This window comes from Gymnogyps californianus, chromosome 7, assembly GCF_018139145.2.
Source record: "Gymnogyps californianus isolate 813 chromosome 7, ASM1813914v2, whole genome shotgun sequence".
In the NCBI taxonomy this organism is placed as follows: Eukaryota; Metazoa; Chordata; class Aves; order Accipitriformes; family Cathartidae; genus Gymnogyps; species Gymnogyps californianus.
In genome coordinates, this window is record NC_059477.1 from 43,140,451 (window position 1) to 43,163,603 (window position 23,153).

Sequence of the window (23,153 nt, forward strand, 5' to 3'; positions counted from 1 at the left end):
AATTTAATGGCAGTTTCTCTCAAAAGTTCTTGGAGTATTACATGGAGCAGTCACCAGTGTCAGGAAGAGGGTGCTGGCAGGTAATGAATACCTGCCTTGAGGAGTTGTCTACAAAGAGCTCTGCAATAGCAAAGTATCAGGGGCAATTTTGGTATTCACTGTAGCTGCAATGAAGAGTGTTCCAATGTATACAAGATGGTGCATACAAGATACACCACGGTGCATCTTGTCTGTATTGCAAAGAGATCTCTGGAATCCCACAATCCTTAACCATTATATGAACTTTTGGAAAGTAGTCATTTTACCAGGGAATACTCAGGAAGGTTGATTTGTTTGGTTTTTTTTAAATAAGATTGAAAAGGTAAAAGCCCTTTTCTTCTGAACAGGGTGCAGGTTCATCCGCATTCCTAGGACAACTGTAATAGATAGCAGATTGTACCAAGGACAGCCAAAAATGTGCTTAAAAAAATGTAGAGGAACACACATTTTAAAAAGTGGTAGCGTGGGAGGAATTTCCTGCTGGGGAGAGTAGTCGGAGGGGGAGAGCAGGAGCAACCTGGGGGGGAAATCCTGGTCCTGGGGCAGAGACCATGGGTTAAAGCGCACCGAAAATTGCATGTGCTCGTTACTGTCCTGTCCAGTGAGTTACTCCCAGGTTGCTTTGTAAACGTATCAGTAGCGTGCATCTCAGTTTTAATGCATGCTCCCTTTTGGCACAGTCGCCTCTTCCTTGGCATCCATCAGCTTGAAGTTTCACCTGAACTGACTAGTTGTCACTGAGCTGCAAAGCACAAGGTGTTAAACACAAGAATATTTTGATGCTGTCATTGCCTATCCCAACAGAGTACATCACTTCGCATGCTAATGAAATTATGTAAAAAGATTTAGCCCTAATTAAATAAAATCTGCATTAAGTTACTATGGTAACTTACGTCTGTGTTGAGGAGCTCTAATTACAAGACTAGCAGCGTTCCTGTTTAAAACACCCAGTGGTTCTTAAACTCTGTGTTTTATTGCCAGGAGGTATTGTAAATTTTAGTCCTGCTGGCTGCTTAGGAGGAGACTAAAGCAAAGGGTGGGACAAGCCTAAATAAGGAACTGGGCAGTTGGTGGTACCTTTGTTGATGCCAGAAATGTCAGCGAACCTTATAGTGAAGAGCGAATCCCAGGGAATCGATATTGCCTGGCAGAACAGCGCAGCTTTGTAACCCTGTCAGCATCCGATGGAAAGCTTCGCTTGCCCCGTTGTTCACCCGGCTGCCTATGCTATGCCTCCAGTTCTGCAAACTCAGACCTTCAGCCTTCTTTGGTTTCTTCTCTAGTTCTTTTCAGAGCCTAGAAAGATGGGAGATTGCAGAACAGCGGTTGATACACAAACTGATGTGTATCATACCAAGACTCTAGTGATCTGACAGAAAAATATGTTACTTCATTTAACAACAGGGTATTAAAGTCCAGGATTATATGATTTTTTTATACTTGTGCAGTCATATTGAAGGCACGGAGCTTACTCAGAGTATAGATTTTGGCTCCAGTAGTGGAAAGGGACAGTTTGTGTCTAGGAGAAGTTCATCAAATTCTCTTCTTTGTTTATAACTTTTTTTTTGTGTTGAGTTGATCATGGTACTCACCAGGGTATGAATGAGAGAAAGTATGTTTTGCATCTGTGTTTCGCTTCTGTGGTTCTGTGATGTTCAGAGTACCCGTGCTTGCTGCTTTCTCTTGCTGTCTGTGATATTAACCAAGATCTGCGGTGCCTTTGCTCGGGATGGTCATCAACACGATTCTGCTTTCAAAACTACATACATATATATACTTATATATATATATAAAAGTAAAAGTTCTTCTCCGTTTCTTTAAATATTTTGAAATCCTGGAAAATTCAAATACACAGATGCCATCCCTACCCTACACTTACTCCACTCTAGCATGACACCTTTCTAAGACCATGGTTTGTGTGTGTTTATGCTGTAAGGACACGGAACCAGGCGAACCATTCACGCAAGCTTTCACGTCGCAGTTGAAGTCTGTGCACTTTCATTACTATCAAGAGTTGTGCCCCTGCTGTTTCCCTTAAACTTTTGCTTGAAATTCCCTGTTGAATTGTGACCTGGGGAAATAAATCAGGAGATAGCTGCTAACCTGTCTGTCAGAGCCCCTCCTGCTGTAAACTCGGCATGTTCTGTATTTGTTTTAGTCAGCGTTTTCTGCATATTTTAATTTCAGATTTGGCAGTGCGGCGGCTCCCTTGAGATTGTCACCTGCTCGCACGTCGGCCACGTTTTCCGAAAGGCAACACCGTACACCTTCCCTGGTGGCACGGGACACGTCATCAACAAGAACAACAGGAGACTGGCAGAGGTCTGGATGGATGAGTTTAAGGACTTCTTCTATATAATATCCCCAGGTAAGAAATTATTTTCTGACCATATTACGATCTGTAAAGCTGTCCAAAAAAAGGACAGTGTAAATGTAAGGCACGTACAGGGAAGCGTAGACATGTATGCATGTATATGCACTAAAAATTGAGGCATAACAGCAAAGTGCTTTCAAAATTCAAGGGAATGTCCTTTCCATGTGTCAAAACCTTCTATATTCTGTTCCCAAGGTAAGAATGTTAGTTAAGGTTCCTCCTCTCCCGAAGAGCATAAGGGTTTTTTTCAGGACGTTATTCTCATAACGTTAGTTTGCAACCAGGTGGGAAAGCTCTTTGACCCATTTAGTCTAAGAAATGCAGAATTTGGCCGGATTATCCCTGCGATCCCTGAAGGTCCCTTCAGAAGGCGTCAACGGGAGGGAGAGCAGAGGTGCTCCGGGTCGCTGCATGGACAGCAGGAGCCCGCACGGAGCACAGGTCTCAGTGCCATCGAGTATCTGCACCACGTCCTTCTGTCTCACCACTGCCGAGCGTCAGTCCTCGGGAGGAACACCCTCTTTTAAACGTACAGATTTCTCTTCCTTTTTATTGGCGATTTTCATTTATCTCTCAGTATAGCGCACATAGCACATACAAATTATGTACGGTATAATCACACGTATCACACACAATTATATGAGATAAAAAACATATTCCTATTTGATCTTACAACAGTTGTTAAGGGTTATAGTGTGGGCAAATATTTTGATGAAATAACCTAACGTTATATTAAAGCTGGGGGTGTTTTTATCTAAAGGCAATTATGGTCTTTAGAATAATATAATAACTACCCTCAAGTCTCTTACATGGCAGTTTTCATGTTCTTACTTTCATCTTTTAAAATTTACCTGTTTGCTTGAACAATTAGACTTGGAGACAGTTCATTTTTTATCAAACTTAGAGTTTTAAACAAAACTTTTTTTTTTTTCCCCTGAACAAACACAAGAATCAAAAACTTTAACGAGTGGCCATGATCAGGAAAAAAAGAGTACGTACCTTCAGTGCTGGCTCTCTAGTAAGAACTATTTAGCACCTGTATTTCAAGTAGTCCTTTGGTCACAGCCAACCTCTGAAAGCAGGGGTTTTGAGCTAAGCTTTTTCTTTCTACAAATCTATAAATCAGGTCCAGTAGTTTTATTTAATTTGATTTGGCTGAAATAAATGAAAAAATAAGGTTAATATACTTTATAACGTTATTTTTCTTTTAAAGACTTGTATATAAAATGGGTGGGTTTTTTACTCCAAACAGTTTTACTGATACCTCAAAATTATACAGTTAATAAAAACTAAATTGCTTCAGTTCAAAAGCCAGAATATACAATGTCTCACGTATGAAAGCCAGTTATTTTTCACGGTATTTATAAATTGTTATTTAAAATGTCTGTTGTAGAGAGAAGCCATAGACTATGTAAGCTATTGTTACTATTTTATTGTGTGCCCTGGGATAATCTTCCCATTCTTCCATCTTTAAACTTTCTCCCAATTTAAATTCTGTAGCAACAGAATCAGTTTAAATTTTCACTATCACCAAGAAGTAAACCCCGGACCATATTATTATCCCTATGGGTTTTGCGTTTCATCTCCAGCACAATTTACTGTTATTATACCTCAGCTCATTCCGGCTGCAGACCTGCTTGTTTCCGCAAGCTGTTTTAGTGCTTTGATTTTTCCAGGGGTTCAGGACATCTCAGTCAATCATCAGGTGCCAACATGTAATCACAAGCTGTGAAGTCGGAAGACTCTTGGTTTCTGCATGGGTTATTGCATGTGTCCTGTGGCTGTCGCAGTAGGTGCTCATAAAATATTCCGAGTCTCTCCTGGAAAAGCCTTGTCAAGCCAAAAAATTTAAAGCACCATAAAAAAAAGTCTGTGCACATCTTAAGTGCCCTGCTAACGGTGTGAAAAAGATATTTATATAACTATACCTTATATGTACACTAAATATAGATGTACATAAATGTGTATGTACACTAAATATAGATGTATATAAATGTGTATACAACCAAAAGATGCAAGCATGAAACAAGTCTTAAAAAAAATGTCAACAGACTGAGGATCGCCATCAGTCAGAGGTCTGGGTTGGCACCGAGGGTTTTTGGGAAGCGTTCGTACGGCTCTGCCTCCAGCTTGGAGGAAGGGCCGTTGCGTCGTAAGGGAGAGAGGTGCAGGCAGATTTCCGCCATCCTTTTGAAATACCTTCTCGAGTGCATCTTCTCCGGGTGCTCTGGCAGCAGGGCTCAGCGTGGAACATCCAAGGAGGAACGTCTGGTCTCCTCAAGGAAAAGTAAGTCTGTTCTCTCCAGGGAACAAGGTTTCTTGGTCCAGTAGGAGGGATGAAACCATGGAAGAAGACTAAATGTTCCTGACTTCAGGACCGGTAGCAAGAGCCAAACTAAGATGCAGTCAAGTTCAAACCATAAATATATCACATGGGATTAACCATTCTTTAATTCACTTCTCCCTTATTAAGTTCTTTTTTTGTGCAGTCTCATAATACAAAGTTCCCATTGCATTTTTGTTGAACGGAATGCATTTCTAATAATTTACCCTGAAAGCGTACATTTTCTTAAGAGTGCGAGGCATGCAAGTACTAACAGTATGTATTCACCATATAGTGGTGAACACATTGCACTCTCTGTGCTTTTATATTCTGCCTTGACAGCAAGTTTTTCTAGGCTGATTAGGAGTTAGTTGCTTTAAAGCATTTAGGTGAGCTCAAGCTCTAAAAATATCATATTAAGGGCTACTTAAAATACAATACATTTTAAATGAGATATTAGCAAAATGCATTGAAAGGCAACTAGAATAGTGATATGCATGGTGGAATAATTTAAAAATTCCAGTTTCAAAAGGAGTGCCAGATGAAATTGCTGCTGTGTAGTTTTCTAAAATGTGTTGATATTTCAGTTAAAAAATGCTCCCAAATTGGTCATGTTTTAATTTTCAGATTCCTAAACGGAACACTCCAAATCCTGGATCAGAACTCTTTTTTTCTCTCTTCTGTTGCTTTTCTTTTTGTTTTGGGGTCTTCTAAGCAAGGGGCCGTTTGGTTCAGCAGGATTCCTCCAATAGGCCTTGATTTTTATTGTTCTTTGCTTCCACAGAATTTCCACTGAGATATTCTGAGTTGTGGGAGTGAGGAATTTAGTGCTGAGCAAAAGGTTAAGTTTGGATGTAGAAATTAAAATAAAAAGGCCATGGAAAAAGATATCTGATTTAAGCCTACCTTTGACCGGCTTGACTAGTTCTCCAGCACATCTGCAAAACCTGGAGCGACCCCCTCACTACAGACTTTCCCTGCTCTGCTCCTTCACTGATTTGATATGTCAGACCTCCAATGCGATAGATTAATTTGGAACCACCCAAGTAAAAAAACCATAAAACTCAGGGAAGTGGCAGTAAGAAAGACTGATTCCCATCTATCGGAGTGCACACATTGCAGAACGCCGTGTAAATGGAGCAATGAGGTCATACCTCTGCAGATCTAAGTGTTTTAAATATGAGATTTAGTTTTGAAAGTGGGTGTGAGGAGTGTGTTGGATGGTGTAAGTCAGGACCTTAATCCTTTCTGCCACTGGTTCCAGCCTGGAGCTGTCTGTGTGGTGCTGCTGTCGCAGGGCGTTATTTGGCGTGGCCGTCTTCCGTCAAGGGGATGGATGGATGGATGGATGGATGGATGGATGCTCTCCGGTTTAGAGGAGTGGTGAATACTGACATGTCATCTTCTGAACTGGCCAGTATCCCGCGGTTCAGCTGGGTAGAAAATGCCCAGTTTGGACTTTTGGAAACATGCAGGTGCTTTTGGTGGCAGAAGCCCTTGTGAAGCTCTGTCTAGAAGAGCTCCTGCCGCGTAAGAGGTCAAATGAGCGTGCGTTTTGAAGTTTCCTCGTTAGCACTTGTATCTTGGACAGGAATTACAGATTATTTCTTGTTATATTAGAGATGAACTTCTGAAATCACTTTGGATAGTCAGTTTTGCGGTTACCTTTACAATTTCTTAGGTCTCAGCAAGCAGCAGGGGAGGATTTTGTCAGCAACATTTTTTAACTTGGATGTCCAATATTAGGCTTTCCAGCCTGCATTTCGTCAGCTGCCTTCCGAGGTGAGAAGACCAGTTCTTGCCGTAGGCCATTTTAATTTAGGCTCCTAAGCACAGATATAAATGCAAGGCTCTCTTTAACGAACCATTTTTCAGCAGTCTGACATCCAGTGGGACAACCATGCATTGCAAATACCGCTTTCCACAGCGATTCCTGCGGGAAGGAGAAGCCGTTAGCGGAGGCATCGTTTTCCTCCTTCCAGCTGGGGAGGGCAGTTCTCTATCAATTCCCCTATCACAATTTCCCCAGGGTTGGCACAGGGCTGGGGTCCTTTTGCCCTTTCTTTTATACCAGTATGATGCCAAGGTGGCTCTAAAAATGCAGTCTCCATCCGAAAAGATGGGAAGATAGTAAGATGGAAATCAGAACGACACTGCAGTATTTCAGCTCCAGGTGCAGGACTGTACGGGGGGGACATTCCCTCTGCACCCCCAGGGTATCTGGGTTTGAGCGTGCCTTTGGCTACTGGTGATAAAAATAAAACCTCAATTAGACGAAGCAAAAGGGGCTTATCTTGCCAGCATTTAAATACATGGGAATTCTGCTGCCTGGGGAGGGGAGGAAGGCAGCTGTGTTTGCAACCGATTTAAATGGCTCTGTCCATTCGTGGTGGATTATAGCACAGCGTTCGGGTTGTGCCGGCGCCTCCCTTGAAGAGCCCTTGCACAATCGCTGAGGAGACCCTCGTAAAGCCATAAATTACCACGTCTCCCCTTCTTGTCAGCCCCCTCCTGGCCCCAACCCCGAGCCAGGCGGGGAGATCATCCCTCCTGCTGAATTGTGCCGCGTGTGGGCAACCTGTCCCGGGGTGGGTTCCCCCCCCGCTGCCACCGCTGCCCTGACCGCCGCGTCCTCCCCTCTCCCACCCCTTGCACCTCCGCTGTGCTTTGGCGTGCTCCTTGCTGATGAGCATCCCTGCGGGACAGGCATCCCACCTTCGAACGCGTTAGCCCGGCGATGGCAAACGACCCTGGAGAGCTTTCAGCGTGCGAAGGGCGCGCACAGGAGGGGTGGCTGGTCTTGAAGGCTCAGCTTCAGTTCTTCTTAAGCTCAGCTCTGTGGGCAGGGGTGCAAGTTAATAATCCCTCGGTCATTTGCCTGCAGTTGTTAGTTATAGGTACAGCTGTGGAGCCAACGCAGCATAAAATGGTTCGGTTTTTGTCACGACAATTGCTAGTGAAACCGTCCCTTTTTATTAGAAAAGATAAGGTGAAATGCCAATGCACTTCTTGTATTTATTGTTAAGTTATTACTTGTCTTTCTATGAACAAAACTGCTCTTCACTTCTGAAATGAGCACAAATCAGCAGAAATTTAGTGCTGCTGAATGTACTCTGTTCTTTACAGACTTACGCATTTGCAGATTTGCACAAAATTCAAATAGAGAACCTATGAACAAAATTTTATTGACATAGAGAGGTGAAATTAGGTCAGTAACAGTGATGCTGTCAGGACAAGATTTGTTTAATTCCAATCTTAATGTCTGTTGCTGCTTCAGTCCCTGGAAAGAATTTCAATAGAGGTCTCCTTTGTTTTTTCTGATCTTTTTTGAAGTTATTTATGAATATGCGATATTAATTGACAATTAAAATGTGATGATGATCATGTTCCTCAGGATTAAGAAGCAAATGGAGGAGAAAGGTACTTAGAGGTTTTAGAAAATAAAGTTAACAATAACATTTTAACTAAAAAAATTCTTAATAAAAATGCATAGGAAATAGTAGATTTTTTTTTAATAGGTCATTACTAAATGTCAGAAATTATTTCCCAATGTTATTAAGCTGCTTTTTTATCCTTTTGTCTGATACGCATTTCTCTTAGTTTATTAATCTGAAATATACAGATCTCTAGATGATTCTGTTAGAGAACAAAGAAAGTTGCATTTCAGTAATTAGGTCTCTGAAGCTATTATCTATCAGCGCACACTCATCTACTCAGTTCTCCTCTGGGACCTGATTAATTTGATTTCTTAGATGATGTCCTAAGAGGAAGAGGAACCAATGGTTGTTCACAGTGGCGTTGTGTTAAATATATCTCTCGCCATAATTAGGGTGCACACCTAGTAATTGTATTTCAAGGTAAAAGTCTTGATCAGTTGAGTTATGAATTGCTTTCTTGAGGCTGTCTGCTTGTAAAAATAGAACTCCACTACAGAAGAGCCCATCTGACATTTTTTGTGGTCTTAGATGTAATTAAAATTGCTGCCTTCCTGTATCTTTGTAGAAGGTGTGTGTGAATAAGAATAAAATCTTTTATTTCTGCTACCCTTGAATTTGGCCATCCTGTGTGTTGCCTGTGTGTTCATGCCACGTGCTCAGATGAGTTAAGAAACAGAATTTTTAATATAGCCAACCTAGATTTAAAAAAAAAAAAAAAAGGAGAACCACACAGATTAAATTCTGTGCAGAATGTTTTGAGTGGAAAAATAGGCTTAATTTGTCACATGGTGAGAGGAGGAGGAACAATTCTTGTAGAAAAAAGGCTCTGTTTGTAGAGTATTTGCATTGGTGTGTGGGGAAACAGTGCAGATCTATTTTCGCTGTGTGTTTTGGAGCGCAGAGTGGCTTTGCTCTCTCTCTGAAGCCATGTCCCAGGGTTGTGAAAGCTCTGTTTGCTGAGGCTGGGATGGGTTTGAAAACTGAGAGTAAGATCACAAAATATAATTGTAGTAAGGAACACTTACCTTTTTGGTTTAGTATAAATATTGCATTTGACAAGGAGCTTTGAATTTTTCTTGGCAGGAGCCTAACTAAGAGTCTGCAGCGTGGTTACAGCCTGAAACCGTAAGAGCCAAATAATTCAGGAGAGTTTAAAAACATCTCAGCAATGCTGGATACACTTCAAAGGGGATTAAAGGAAGTCCCTTTCTTGGAAAAGAAAATAAATATATGAACTTGTTCTGAAAAACAGAGGAGCTGCTGCGTATTGCCCATGTTACAGTTGACGTCAGTGGCGCTCTGCAGCCCGTCTCATTTATGATAAGGTTAAAACGGTGCCGGGGAATTGAGCTGACAGAGGAGACTCTCCTCCTAAATCAGTACGAATCCTCGCAATTTTCTGACTGCAGACAGTGTTCTTTCCTGACTCCTTGGGAATGCGAAGTGCCCAAAAGCGGGATGGCCGACCTCATCCCGGTGAGGCCAAGTGTGCCCAATGCAACGCCAAGCTGCGAAGCCAAGCGCTGCATATTCGTTTGCTTTCAGCAATTCTCTCTCCTTCCCTTCGTATCGGTCTTTTATTGGCATCTCTAGTAAAAAACCCTAATAGCTTAATAATAACTGATCTCCGTTAGTATATTTAGCAGTCAGCTTTCTGTTATTTTCACTATTATCCACTAAATTGCAGTGTAATTGATGTAAATCAACAGTGCAGGATTACGCTCCAGGTAGTTCTTTGCTATTAAACCAACACCTTTCTTAAACCTTTCTCTCTCACGTGCAAAACCACACATCTTATTTTATTGTTTCCAACACATGGAAGCATGTTTGTGTATACCCAGATGGATTTGCACGTAGGTACCTTCTCAGGCTGTTCCAATCACCCAGCACACTATTCCTAGCAGCCTTATTCACTTCTTTTTCAAGTTGTTCCAGCATATCTCATTCCACTCAGCCTGTATATTCCTAAATGTAGGCAGTTATGTCAATTTATGCATTAAAATACTGTATCTAATCACTGAATGGAAATAATTACATGCTCAGAATAGGCCTGCATTTGCACAGTCAGCTGAAAAAGATAATGCACGTAATAGTTCAGTTTCTCTGTACACTTAGTGCATTGCTAAACCACTTTATCTTCTTAATAATCAGTTAGTATTCAATTCCCATGTCCTACCTAGTCTATTAAAGTAAGGCTAAAATGCAAAGTTACATTATTTTTTGAGCACTTTATTTGAAGCATTATTGAGAATTTAAATATAGTACTTTATAGTTTTAATTTGGGATTACAAGATAAGTGCTTGTGTTTTACTTAGATTTACTCAGCAGATGATGTGCAATCCTCCTTTCAAGGGTAATTATATAATTAGGTTGATAATGACTGTATCAATTTAGGAAGTAAGAGCTCTTGATAAACATTTTCACTCTTCCCTGACTTATTTAGCATTTTAGCGCTAGAGGACTGCCGGAGCTGCAAGTGCACTAATTCCAAGATAAGTTCATTTAACCTGTGGCATTACGATCCCGCAGCGAAATACGTGTGGCCACCCTGGTGCACCTGCGTGACGGCTGAGCTCTGCGCTGCTTCGGTTAGGAAAGCGCTCGCCCGGCGTGCGGAGGATTTTCCACGGGAGCAAAGCGCTGCACGGCTGAATTGGGCTGCCCCTCCTGTAGTCTGTAGGATGGGAAACGCGTGTGCTAGGGATAAAAAAGGGGGGAAAAAAAGGAAAAAAAAGAAGAAAAAAAAGGAAAAGAAAGGGGGGAAAAAAGACAAAAGAAAAAAAAAAGAAAGCAAGTACAAAATTTAATGCAACTTTTTCAGCATCACAGTTACGAAAGGTCCTGCCTTGGTTCCTTGCTCAGCCAAATTCAGCTGTAGGGCTGAATGCATCGTGAACGAGGGATGAGATTTCTCGTGGTCAGTCAGTCTCAGGCTAGGCATTAATTCCACCCCAGACGAAGGTGAATGCATTCATGTAGGCACTCCTAAGGGCCAGAAATGTTCTTTGACTCCATACGCGTAAGAGACTGCTCGTACAGGCCTTACTGGGATGGCTCCAGGACGAGAAGCAGCGCAGGGGGCAGCTGAGCTATTGCTTCCTGAATCAAAAAAACCCCTTTCTTCTGCTGCTTCTCTGCTTATTATTTAAGACACTAGTATTGAAAACCTGAATCATATTGATAGTCCTTGCTTATTGAGCTTCTCTGATTGAAAAAAAAAAACCACCCCAAAACACAAAAAATATTGAATAAAAGCAATTATTCAAGGTATGATGCAATTATGCAAGATACTTATCTTTATAGTGTTATTCACTGTTTCTTAACTTTTCAAGTAAAAATTGCACGTGTCTATATATACACACATACGTTTTTCGCACAAGTAGGTGAGGAGGTGTCTGAAATGAGAGCCGTGCCAAAACCGGGGCTTATTTCTGAGTGTGCAGAGGGGGATGCTGCGGCGGTGGCAGGAGAGGGGATGGGAGGACGGTGGGACTGGCTCCGGATGAGTCCAGGGAGGTCGTGCTGTCCCCAGCTGAATGACTATTTGGCTGGCATTATTGAACTCTGATTTTGAATAGTAACAAACTTGACCTTGATTTCAAAAGGATGCGCAGAAAAAAGACTGGAGCGAATCCGCGCTGGTATGTTGAATTAGACCGTGCCGCTGCCACCGATTGGGAACAGCGGGCGGTTACGGCAGTAGTCTTCCCTTTGCACAGTGAATTTAAAAGCGATTACCGCTGCTTTCCATCGCAGGTGTCCGTCTCCTGCGTACCAGCCTCTTGCCCGCAGTGGTTTCGTGGCAGAAGCCGGTGAAGCGCCGTGGATGCTTTCCCACGCGGAGGGGTTGTAGGAAGGAAGGGCAGGACCTGCGGCACCTCCGTATCTCGTATTTAGTATCTACTGCGTTATTAAAACCAGCAACTGCCTTGAGAATTAATGTTGTTTGACTTAGGTTTTGGGGTCATCTAGCTTGATTTAATTCAAAGGGACTTATGAGAGGAGGTGTGAGAATTTGGGTTTTCCTGCCTTGTAGTTGTTCCAAAGCTCCTGACTTGTTAATACGGCCCTAACCTAAAGCTGCAGTTAAAAGGGAGCTTAAAACGTTTCTTCCTACATGTGATCCCTCCAAAAGAGGGTATATCCTTGGTTTTTTAAAAGGAGAAAGATGACATTTGTAGATCAACAAACACAGAAGTGCTCCCGTGTAATTAACATACCCGAATCAAGACAGATCAAATTCGTGGTTTATCTTTTGTGTCATTTATAGCACTGATATTTGCAAAGAGCATTTTATTAAATTTGTAATAAAATGGAGCATAAAGTGTGGGTTGGCAGATCATTGCCAGCCAGCCAGGGCCGCCTTAGATTATTTTTTCCTAAAGATATCCCTTGTGGGGCATATTACAAATCTGTAATGACTTAATGTAGCTTTTCAGCTGATAGGGAAGAGTAGAAAGAAAACCTTTATTGCTTTACATGTAATACAAACAGAATAGGGAAAATAATACGCTCATGCATACCGTGCCCAGTATTGAAATACCAGGTAATGCAAAACATGTATTTGAATACATTGAGGAGAGAGGCTGGCTTTGTATTTTACCTCTAAAATTTCCGAGCTGGGAAACGTAGGGTTGCATGGACGTTCAAAGTGAGACTCATTTAAGATACCTACAAAATAGAGATTGATGGCTGACCTACTTGTCTCGTCTTAATACAATGAATGTCAATAGAAAACAAATGTTAAAGTAATGGTCTTTTATGAAGGTATTTAGTAATTTTTACAGCTGCAAAAATACATCTTTTAACATACACACTCTTATCACTTAAATCAGCTCTAGCCTTGCTATAGTCCCAGTAGCGCAGGTTTCACTCCTGTTACTCTTACGTATCAGTAAAAGAGACGAAATTTCCCAGGAACACCTAATTTTCCATGTTTTTTATTGCAAAGAAGAGCTGTAATGTAGCAGGGTTTTATGCTTTTCACAAGAAAAATGTTTTCACTGCCAAAATTATTCTACTACCTCAATAATTTTACTACTTAATTTTTACTCGTTGGTGCTGGATGTTTAAAGCATAAGTCAGAGGTTTCTTTTCAACTCTACCTCTCTTAAAAGCTTTCCTGAGATATGGACTGGAGAAACATCTTAATGCTGGATTAATTTTATCCATAATAATGTTCCCATTGATATCTATTTCAGTAAAATTGATATTTTTTCTTTAGTGTCTGAACAAAATTGGCAATGTAAGAGTTAATTAGCCTCTGTCTTTCTCTCTAAAATATGCGTGTATAAGTATCATACCTTACAGGTATGTTTATAGAGTAAAGCAACATTTAAATCTCAATCTTTTGCCATAGAATAAGCTTTAAAAGTGCAACACACTATCATGCAATGCTTTATTTGCAGAAATACTGACAATATTGACTCATTTTCTGGAGTGATAAGATTTTTTTATGTTAGAAATTGTAAGCGTATTTTCTCCAAGCATATATAGCTGATGTTTTCCCATGAAAAGCTGAGAATCTTTATTCCATACCGTATTTTATATTATGAAACCACTACCTATATTTATCTTAAATCACTCATGAATTGATAGAAGAACTTCTCAGGAAGAGGGCGGAGGGTGGGTGGTGGTTTTTTTTTTTTAAGTTAGCCCATTTTTTGTTTGTTTTACTTTTTAGCGAGTTATGCATGTTTTTTAGCAGTCTAAATAAGACGTGTCAAGGAATTAATGTTTTGGCTAATTAGAAAATGCATGTGTTGCCAATTAAACATCTGCTTTTGATCCAGATACAACATGAAAGTCCCTGGATTTTAGAAGCGTACAGCATTACGTGTAGTATTTTCTGGATTGTATTGTAAAGAGCTTATAAAGCACTGCGAGACCTGCCTGGTGTTCAGCCGTTGTCCTGGGAGGGACGGATCGCTCCTCTTGTGTCGGCAAAGTGACGATGTGGACTGTAAGCCCCTGGTTACCGTTACACGAGTTTCCCAAGCAGTCACCCTCTGTCTCCTGGAAGGAAAAGGCAGGAGGGCGTGCTGGAGAGAAGCATCCTGCCAGGCACCGTCTGAATCATGTTAATACAGCAACTAGTATTCTTCCAAAATTATTAGCAAGTGTTCTCGTTGCTTCTCTGTAACCTCTGCCATACCAGGCATCCTGGTGCTGCAAACTCATTTTTAATTTAGCACTTTGCCGTCTTTAATCCTGTGAAACGTAATACAATTTTGAATCCTCCTTTGGTAGTAAAACCAAGCAAAAATCAAACTAAACCATCTCGATCTGTGGAGGTTCCTGGTGGCCTCCGACTTGGTTCTTAACCTTCTCATTTAAAGGGGGCACCTCGGCTAATGAGCGGGCTACCGTGCAACGCGATGCAGATTTTCAAAGCTGAACGACAGACTGATGTGCATAGACAGATGTGCTCTCCCTTTGAATACAGTAGAATGTCGGTTCAGTGAAACAACGGTTTTCTCTTAGGCTTTTCAAGGCAGGAAAAGATAGCAAAAGCCTAACTTGGATTAAGTTTTCAAAGTGTTATTGTTACATAAAGAAAATTATTCTCAGTTCTGCAACTTCTGTTTCATTCCAGATGAATTTTTTTTCATCTTTATCATCCTGAATTAATGCCTGGTTCTGCAGAAACAGTACATTTTGCCAGTTTCGAAACTCTGCCCTTGTATGCCAATTTGCAGGACATGCCCATTAGAAAAAATGCAGATGTAATGCAATGCTGCAGCAATTTAATTTGTTCTACTTGAAACACATCTGCTGCTCTGTTAAAACAATCTGCTGCTTTCCTGAGATATTTTTAATCCATTCTTCTGCATGCTACACTTTCTGTAGCTTCTTGTGATGTTTCATTTCTTTTTTGCACCCAAGGACATTTTACTTACGCTTTCTTATTTAAGTGTAAGCAGACGTATTAGTCATTAATTATATTTCCTCTGAGTCCCATCGATTATTTAGCGAGTAGTGACAATGAATAGGTATTGCCTCGTAATAGCTTGGTTTTAAATTGAGCAGAAGGGAATATAAAGGTTTGCTGGAGATCTAGACAAATGAGGTCCTTGCTTGAAGACAAAGCTGGGTGTATGTGCTAGCATCGCTACGTGTAACGTGAATGAATGGCGCTGAAATGAGTCAGCCCGGTTCATACAAGATGAGGGAGAGATATAGATATAATAGAGGAGCTTGGGGAAGGGAGAACCTGTCAGGGTTGTAGCGGGGAGTATTACCAGCGTGTATGAGGAGCCTATGGAGAGAGAGGGAAGAGCCGTTGCGTTGAAGGGGGGATTGGTGCCAGCGCGTTGGAGACCTGGGTCACCGCCGGGCTGGGGGGCACGGTGGCCACAGTCTCTGCATCTGTCATGGGGATCCCAAGACCTGAAGAGCCTTAAGATAAACCTGCCCCAGTGAGGTGAGCATGCCAAACCCACCGAAGACTCCCCATCTCTACGGCTAAGTCTTATTAAAATGTAAAGCTAGAATTTATTTTGCTGGAGTTTGTTTCATTACAGAAAACTCAAGTATGAAGTTGAGTCAGATTGAGTGGAAAACGGTTTATTGCTTTTTCTGTTCCAGCAATTGCAGGGCTGAACCAAATGTGGACATAGAAATCCCTGTAAGAATTGTAAAGCAAAACAGAAACAAGGTGTTTGGTGAATCCACAGGGTATTTTCATTGAGAGACAGTATTTCTGATTTGGTTTGTAACTCAAATATCGAAGTGCGTGCGTGTGGTGGGGGAAGGCTGTGTTGTTTGCGATCTCAGACTATAACAGCGTTAATATCCTTTTGCCTCATGTTCAGCTTCATCAGGTCCCCACAGTACAAAGCACTACGAAACACAGATACTGCTTTTTTCCTAACACTTCCAGTGCCTTCCCATGAGGAAGATTAGCTTAGTTATAGGTAAGGATTGAGTAGCACAAATAGTAGCAGTAGTGCGCATCTCTTCCTCTGGAAGAGGCAGCAGTCACAGACCCCCCCTTGCCCATAAAACCTTGCCTGGGAAACATTATTTTTTTTTTAATAAAGTCTCTTTTCTGAAAGCAAAGATGTTTTCAGCTCAGTCCCGTGTACCACACATTGCACAGACAGCTTTCGCAGTCAGGCAAGTGTTCCTGGTCTTCCACCACTGGTACGTACAAATGACGAATACTCTGCAGGGAAACTCGTGTCACAATCCTGTTCGTGCCCGACCAGGTCCAGAGGTTGTACTTGTCGGCGTCTGTTTCGTTTGGCCCTTTTGTGGTGGATATAGATAGACACGAAGCAACGAAACAGCCGTAAGATGCTACTTAGTGGAAGCCCAGGGGTTAGGCGCCTAGGTGTTTGAGTTATAAGTTAAATTAGTGAGTGCATGAGTTGTACTTAGAGAAAAATTGCCATTTGAAAAAGTAAAATATTAAACAACAACTGTAATACTGACCTTTTGATGCTTTTCTTCCCCTAAACAGAGTCAAATGAAACTCTGTGATCAAGCTCCTTGATTGCAGAACAGCTGATAAATTACCTCTGTTTCCTGGGGAAAAAGAATAAAAATCTTTGAGTCCTTTAAGAATTTTATAGAACCTCCCCAAACACCTTACCGAACATACTGTGGCCCAGAAGACGTTCTGTGAGTTGCAGAGCAGATGAAGCCTGCTGTCCACCGCATCTGTCCTGCGCGGCCCCTGTGTTCCCCTGTGCCCGGAGCTCGGCTTTCCCCAGACCTCTTGCATTTCCACCGTCATCCCCGCAGATCCCGTTCGTCACCTTCCGCCAGCTCTGCTAGAGGATAGCACCGCCTGGATGGAACCTGGCTTTGATTTCCCTTCACTCTTCCCCCATCCCCTAAAGTTATTATGATTTAATTTCTCTGTGTGGGTTACGGTTGAAGGTTTTGGTTGAATACTTCAGTCCACTGAAGTTTAAAATTTCATGCTTTCCTAATGCCTGGGTAAGTGCCGCTTAATTTCTTGGCACCAACCAAGGACATTCGGTTTCTGAGGAGTTTTTGCTGGTCCGGAGCTGATGAAGCATCAGTCGCTCCCAGCCACGGTGATCCGGCTCAGGCACTTCCCAGGAGCACCTGCCTGGATTTTAGCCTGTAGCAATAATTTATGGCGTATCCTGTATTTTAGTTAATTATCTAGAATTACATCATATCCTACAATTACATAATGATACATAAATCTAATTGGTCAAAGACATAACCGGTAAATATTTGGAAATACGGATAAGAGCGGTTATCCAAAATAAGTTAAATTTTTGTTAATAGTAATGAATAGTTTTACTGTTGTTGTCTACTGAATTTCTTTAAAAATTGGTATCATCTTGTGCTTCAGGGCATGATTTCCTAGCAGAGTATGCTGGTATCCTTGGAGCTTCACCTCTGTGATGATTTCAAAATAAGATCCCATAAATAATGGAAAGCAGAAGAGGATGGAAATGCAGCAGGGATTTCAGATATAAATCTGGGAGTCTTTCAAACTATTTCAGCTGAGTGCTGGCAGTTACTGATGCTTTGCCTACCCCTGTTTCTTTGGACAATAGCTCTCATAAAAAATTAGATTAAATTAGGCTACAGAGACTATTTGACGTGCTTTTTGTTTTTAGTTTATCTTTCTTAATAACTCCAGTTGGCCGAGCACCTTAAGACTGGCCTTTGTGTTTCTTTCTGTGATGCACGGTTCCTTCCCGAGCTGTCCCCTTCCTGGAGTATGTCGGTACTGGAAAGGAGATTGCAGATTACTGGTTCAATATTATTTTAAACTCTGAAAGTCATACGCACACCTGCAAAAGCCGGCTTGATAAGAGGGTGGAAAATGGAAATGGTGTATTCCTGTCACACTTTCTTCAAATAGGAAGTTAAGAAGTTGAATAGATGAAGTCTTCCTTTCTTCGGCGCTAAAACTGTATGTCTGACGTTTCTTCTCCACACGATGGATTTCTTTCCGAGAAACTCTGGGGCAGGCAAAGCGCTGAGCTTGCTGGCTGTGGGCCCGGGAGCTGGCTGTGCTCTGGTGGGCTTTCCAGCAGCGCTCACCTCTGCTGCCGTTTGTCGGCGGTGAAATCGCCACCGCCGGAGCGGGCGCGGGGCGAGCGTGTTACCCTGCATTGCACGGACCGGTTGGAGAGTGAATGTTGCATCTCAAAGGCTTCAGGAATACTTTTAAGACTTGCAAGTTCCTTACTCATGCACTTACGAAGTGGATTTTAAGTCACCTCTATCTTGGACTCAATCTGTCGGCGGTGCTGATGTGCTGGGGTCGTGAGCTGTACGATGCGTGTTCGTGTTGGATGCGCAGTCATTGCTGATCTCTCATTCGGTCTCCTCTGTCTGGGATGCGCAGCCGTGTCTGTGTCCGCCCACTTGTATATCTTCTTGCCTGGGTGCATACTTCTAGCATCAACAGATAAATAATTTGCTTGACTAGCTATCGTAAGTCTTGAAAGCACCATATATTCTTTTAATTTAAATGAGAATACACTGTACAGGGGGAATTTCTAACTGATTTCCCCTCTCCTTGATTATTATTCTACTTTTTTTCTCTTCACGACCTGTATTTCTGATTTGTGGCCCACGCACCGCTCCTGATGGCCGGCGGGATGCTGCTGGCTCAGGTCTCTGATATATAGCCTTGCGATAGGAACGGCGCCGCCGGACATGGTGACAATTTAACCGTGACATGAGGTGACATCTTCTCCCTTTAGGATAACCGTGCCATCGGTGCCCTGCCTGCGGGAGGGGTGGTGGATGCGGTGCAGGAGATGGGTCCTGTCCACAGGCTGGTCGCTGCAGAAACCTGCTGCCTTGTTCCCCCTTTTCCCTGCCTCACTGCAGGAGACGGTTAATTTTAGAGTCGCGTTAACGAGGATGAGAGCTGCGCTGTGAGTTGTGCCGTGGGCTGAGCCCGAGGTCTGCGGGACCTTGTGGGGCGTGGGAGGGAGGGAGCAATGGGGTTCCTCAGGGTGGAGAACGTGTCCTTTCTGGTGGAATCGCCCAAGGGATGATCTAGATTACATCAGTAAAATGGCCGTGCCTCGTCCGAGTTATTTCTCTTGGAAAAGAGTGCTGGAAAACACCAGCAAGATGCTTTGGAAAAAAAGGTTTGTAAAAACGTAAACGGATTTCTTTGTTATTTTGGAATATGAAGAAATCAAGGAGCTCAGTGGTCCTGCCTTTCCGGATTGATAAATTATCTGAAAAGAAAAAACGTAATTTTCCAAGCGTTTCAATTTGCTAAATTAATTATTTAATGCTTGTAAAGATCTACAGTGTAGCAGCTGCACATGTATTCACATCCTGCTGTACCATAATTCCAGCAAATGGATATTGATAAAAAGGAAATCACGACAACTGGAGAAGGATCTGTGGTTTATGCTTTGCAGCTTTACAAAAACTGTGCTTTGATCATCTATTCTCTTAACAATTCCAGGTGTTGTTAAGGTGGATTATGGCGATGTATCCGTCAGAAAAGCACTGAGAGAAAATCTGAAGTGTAAACCCTTCTCATGGTACTTGGAAAACATCTATCCCGACTCCCAGATTCCGCGGCGCTATTACTCACTTGGTGAGGTACGAACCATTTCCTTCAGCTAAATTAAAACAATAAGTACGCTGCGCAAATGGAGGCATCGCTGAGAAGATGAAGTGGTTTTGGAGAAAGGAATAAAGTGCTTGTGTGCAGCCCCTATATCTTATTTCGCTTTACTTTTGAGCAGGTTATATTTTCTCTAAATCTTTCGTAGGGGGGCATTGCTATTCTGAATGTATATGTTCGCCATTAAAAATTTATCTTTTAAATTGAGTAGCATATTGGAAAAGTGAGGTTTGTGACAAATATTTTGAAATAATTAAGTAATAGGCAGTAGTTGAAGGAAACATTCCATCATCCCTTATCACCTACATGTCGAGTAGAAAAAGCTATTTTTTTTTCTTTTTTCTTTTAAAGAAATGAGTTTGTTCATTGATGCTGTGTTTTCCAGCAAGGCTGCCTGGAGCTGAGTATCACAGACATTCCTAATAATCTGATGGTTCTAGTACCGCCAAGAACTGAAATCTCTTCAAAATTCAGATAATTCACTGTTAAAAATATTCTATTGAGTTGTACCTACGTTGACTTTTAAAAGCTCTTGAATGGTTTGATTTAAAGATAGCTACGGATAGAATAGCAATCAAACAAGCGAATGGCTTTTTTACATCCAGAAAAGTAATTTACTATTGAAACTTGCAATTGTAGTGACAAATAAAAGCCACAGTAGGGTTTCCAGTTTAACTATGACAAAATAAAGTGAAACATGGTTTTACAGCAAGGAAAGAACTCATCTAACAAGTGTCAAATAATAAGGTTTTGTACGATATTGTCAGACTGGAAAATAAAAGTATGAGAAAGTAATAAAATAGTTATTAAAACACCTTATTTTTACCAACACGGCCTCAGTTTCTATGGAAACGGCAGTTCAGGCAGGATCTATGAATTAAAACTCATACTTGACTATTACCGCTGCCGACTGCCACTTGAGCAGTAAAGTGGATTTTTAGACCCAAAGCTCAGGCACCATCCGCAGCGGTAATGGACAATTTTTAAAACATCAGAAGTGTGTTTCTCAGTCGTTTTCCTCTCTTTCAGCAGAGATTTAGTCTCAGGTAGGACAAACCATCTGCCTTGGCTGGCATCATTAGTCCGCAAATGGTCCGTGATGCGGCCAGCTGCTCTGCGAGGCGCGCGGCGCGTTGGGGTGGCCCGGTCAGGAGGCGACCCTGCTTCTCCTCTGCTCGAGTGCGAGCGAAAGCGATGCTGAGCAGCCCTCGGGTGGGAGCCGTGGGTTTGCTGGCTGCTAAGAGTCGGGTTTGGTAATAAACCTGAGAAAATTACGCTCTAGCACAGCGCAATCTAAATGTAATGAGTGTTGAGCGTTGGGCCTCAAATTATATTGTGCAAGCGCGTATTTTGTTCTTTTGTAGTATAAACAGTGATAAAAAGAGTGACTAATTTTGACAGATTTGGGATAATCATCCTTAATTTACTTATGATCTCCTGCAAGGCAGTACAGGCATGACTTGAAATCGGACAATGTCCATGCATGTTTCACTTGCACCGCCCAACGTGTTAGAAATAATAATCAGTATTGTCTTACATTTTAATTTGGATTTTATGTGGCTGTTGCACAACTAATTGATATACGTCTGTTGCTTTTATAAATGAAGTGCGCAATTTTTAAATGAAATTTCGAAAATGTGGAGTTGTATGGAACTGAAGTTCGGAAGTAGTTTATGAAGTTTATTCATTGTACACTTAATAGGCAGATGCTGAAGATTGCCAGGCCTCTGTTTGCAACTAAATTTTGCATTCAGTTAGAACGTAACTTATATACAGTGACTGTATTAGATTTGAATTTCCTACATGGACGAAAATGTGCCTCAGAATGGGCATTAAATGTGCACAATGTGGTGAATGCTGAATATTCTTTTTTACATTTTAATCATGTAACATTGAAAGTGAATACAAAGTAAAGGCAAGACAAGAATTGTTTTGTAAACCTGAGACATAATAATCATAGGCGAGTTTTCAAGTCACTTTTCATTTTTGTCCTCTGTTTTAATGCATCAAGGGATTGCAAAAAAAAAAAAAAACCTTTCTCATGGAGATATTTGAAACCCTATTTCTACAAAAAGGTGCTTTAAGAAAAAAGGCTGGGATTACCATTTGAGCCCGGATTATCATTTGAGCTAATCATGAGGATGCAGTTTTGGGACTGCAGTGGCTTTGGTGGTCTGCAGAGTGGCACGTGCTGGAGAAGAGGAGAGCAGGGAGAGGAGGAGGAGGAGGAGTTGTCCATGAGCTGGCTCGTCCCCCCCTGCAGCTGCAGCATTCCTACTGCTGGCGATGCTCCGGCTGGTCCCGGCCACGTACAACGGGTTATGTCAGAAAGCCACATACTGCTGTAGCCACGTAAAGCTCTCACTGGGCTCTAAAGAGGGGCCATTTGTTTTAAAAGCAGCTGGAAAGCGGTGGAAACCAGCGGTCTGGTTATCGGCTGGTACTGAGCTTTGCTGAGCCACTCTTCCCCAGCATCGTTAATCGGATGGCTCTGTCTCATTTCACTTGCATTGCTGCGGTAAGCCCGGTCTGGTGGCGTTGGTTTACTGTTGACTGCCTTGCCTGTTGAGCCTCTGAAGGTGGCACGGGGAATTGCAGGTGACTGAGAGTTGTACCAAGTGCCACTGAAGTATTTCAAAATACGGGGTTTCACAACAGTTTTAAGAAAGGAACGAGGGACCCGGAGACACGTTTTTGCTTTGCACACATTAGTAAGAAAATCACCCCATGCTGTTGAGAGCGAGGAGGAGCAGGGCGAGCTGTGTTTGCACAACCGTGCTAACAGGTATATGAAGAGGGTTAAGAAAAAAGGTATTATATGCACGTGCTGGGGTTTGTACAGGCTGAATGCACGCACCGTCATGGAGACTGTGACGCGGGAGAGCTTCAGGGGGGACTGTGGCGTCTCCCGCTTCTCTCATACGAAGCTGGGGTTGGTTGATTGCTTTTATACTCAGCTGTTTTTCTGGATAAATGTGTATTCTACCAATATGTTTTGAGGAGCGATGCTCTGGTACTTACCCTGCTGCTCCTCATTGCTTCTTGCTCTGATGGTCTTTTGTTGCAATTGCACGAGCTGAGCGTCGCTGGAAGGAACTCATCACGTCGTGTATTGTATCGCAGGTGATGTGCTTGCAGAGCTGCCTTCCTCCCGGCTGCCTTGCACACAGTTGATGTAGAAATGGTTTGTTTAAGCAGAGATGTTCACTGCGTGTGTTTGGTCTTCTCTGAGGACGGATAGATTCTGAGGGGAAAGTTTTATTTGAAAACTTTTAAAAAGCATGTAATTAATTCACACAGCCGCCCAGCAGCCTCTGCTCTGAAAGAGTCAGCCGTCAGACGCTGTTCATGCTCAGTTTTTCTCTCCTGGAGTAGAGCCAACCCTGC

General features: G+C 42.2%; 1 protein-coding gene across 1 annotated transcript in view; it reads left to right on the top strand.

The window, feature by feature from the left end:
* The window catches only part of GALNT13 (polypeptide N-acetylgalactosaminyltransferase 13), a 151,891-nt gene that overhangs the window by 101,051 nt on the left and 27,687 nt on the right, over positions 1-23,153 (top strand). The window contains exons 9-10 of the mRNA XM_050899548.1: positions 2,227-2,407; positions 19,602-19,741. Coding sequence (XP_050755505.1) covers positions 2,227-2,407; positions 19,602-19,741 — 321 coding nt within the window. The remainder of the gene's footprint in view (positions 1-2,226; positions 2,408-19,601; positions 19,742-23,153) is intronic.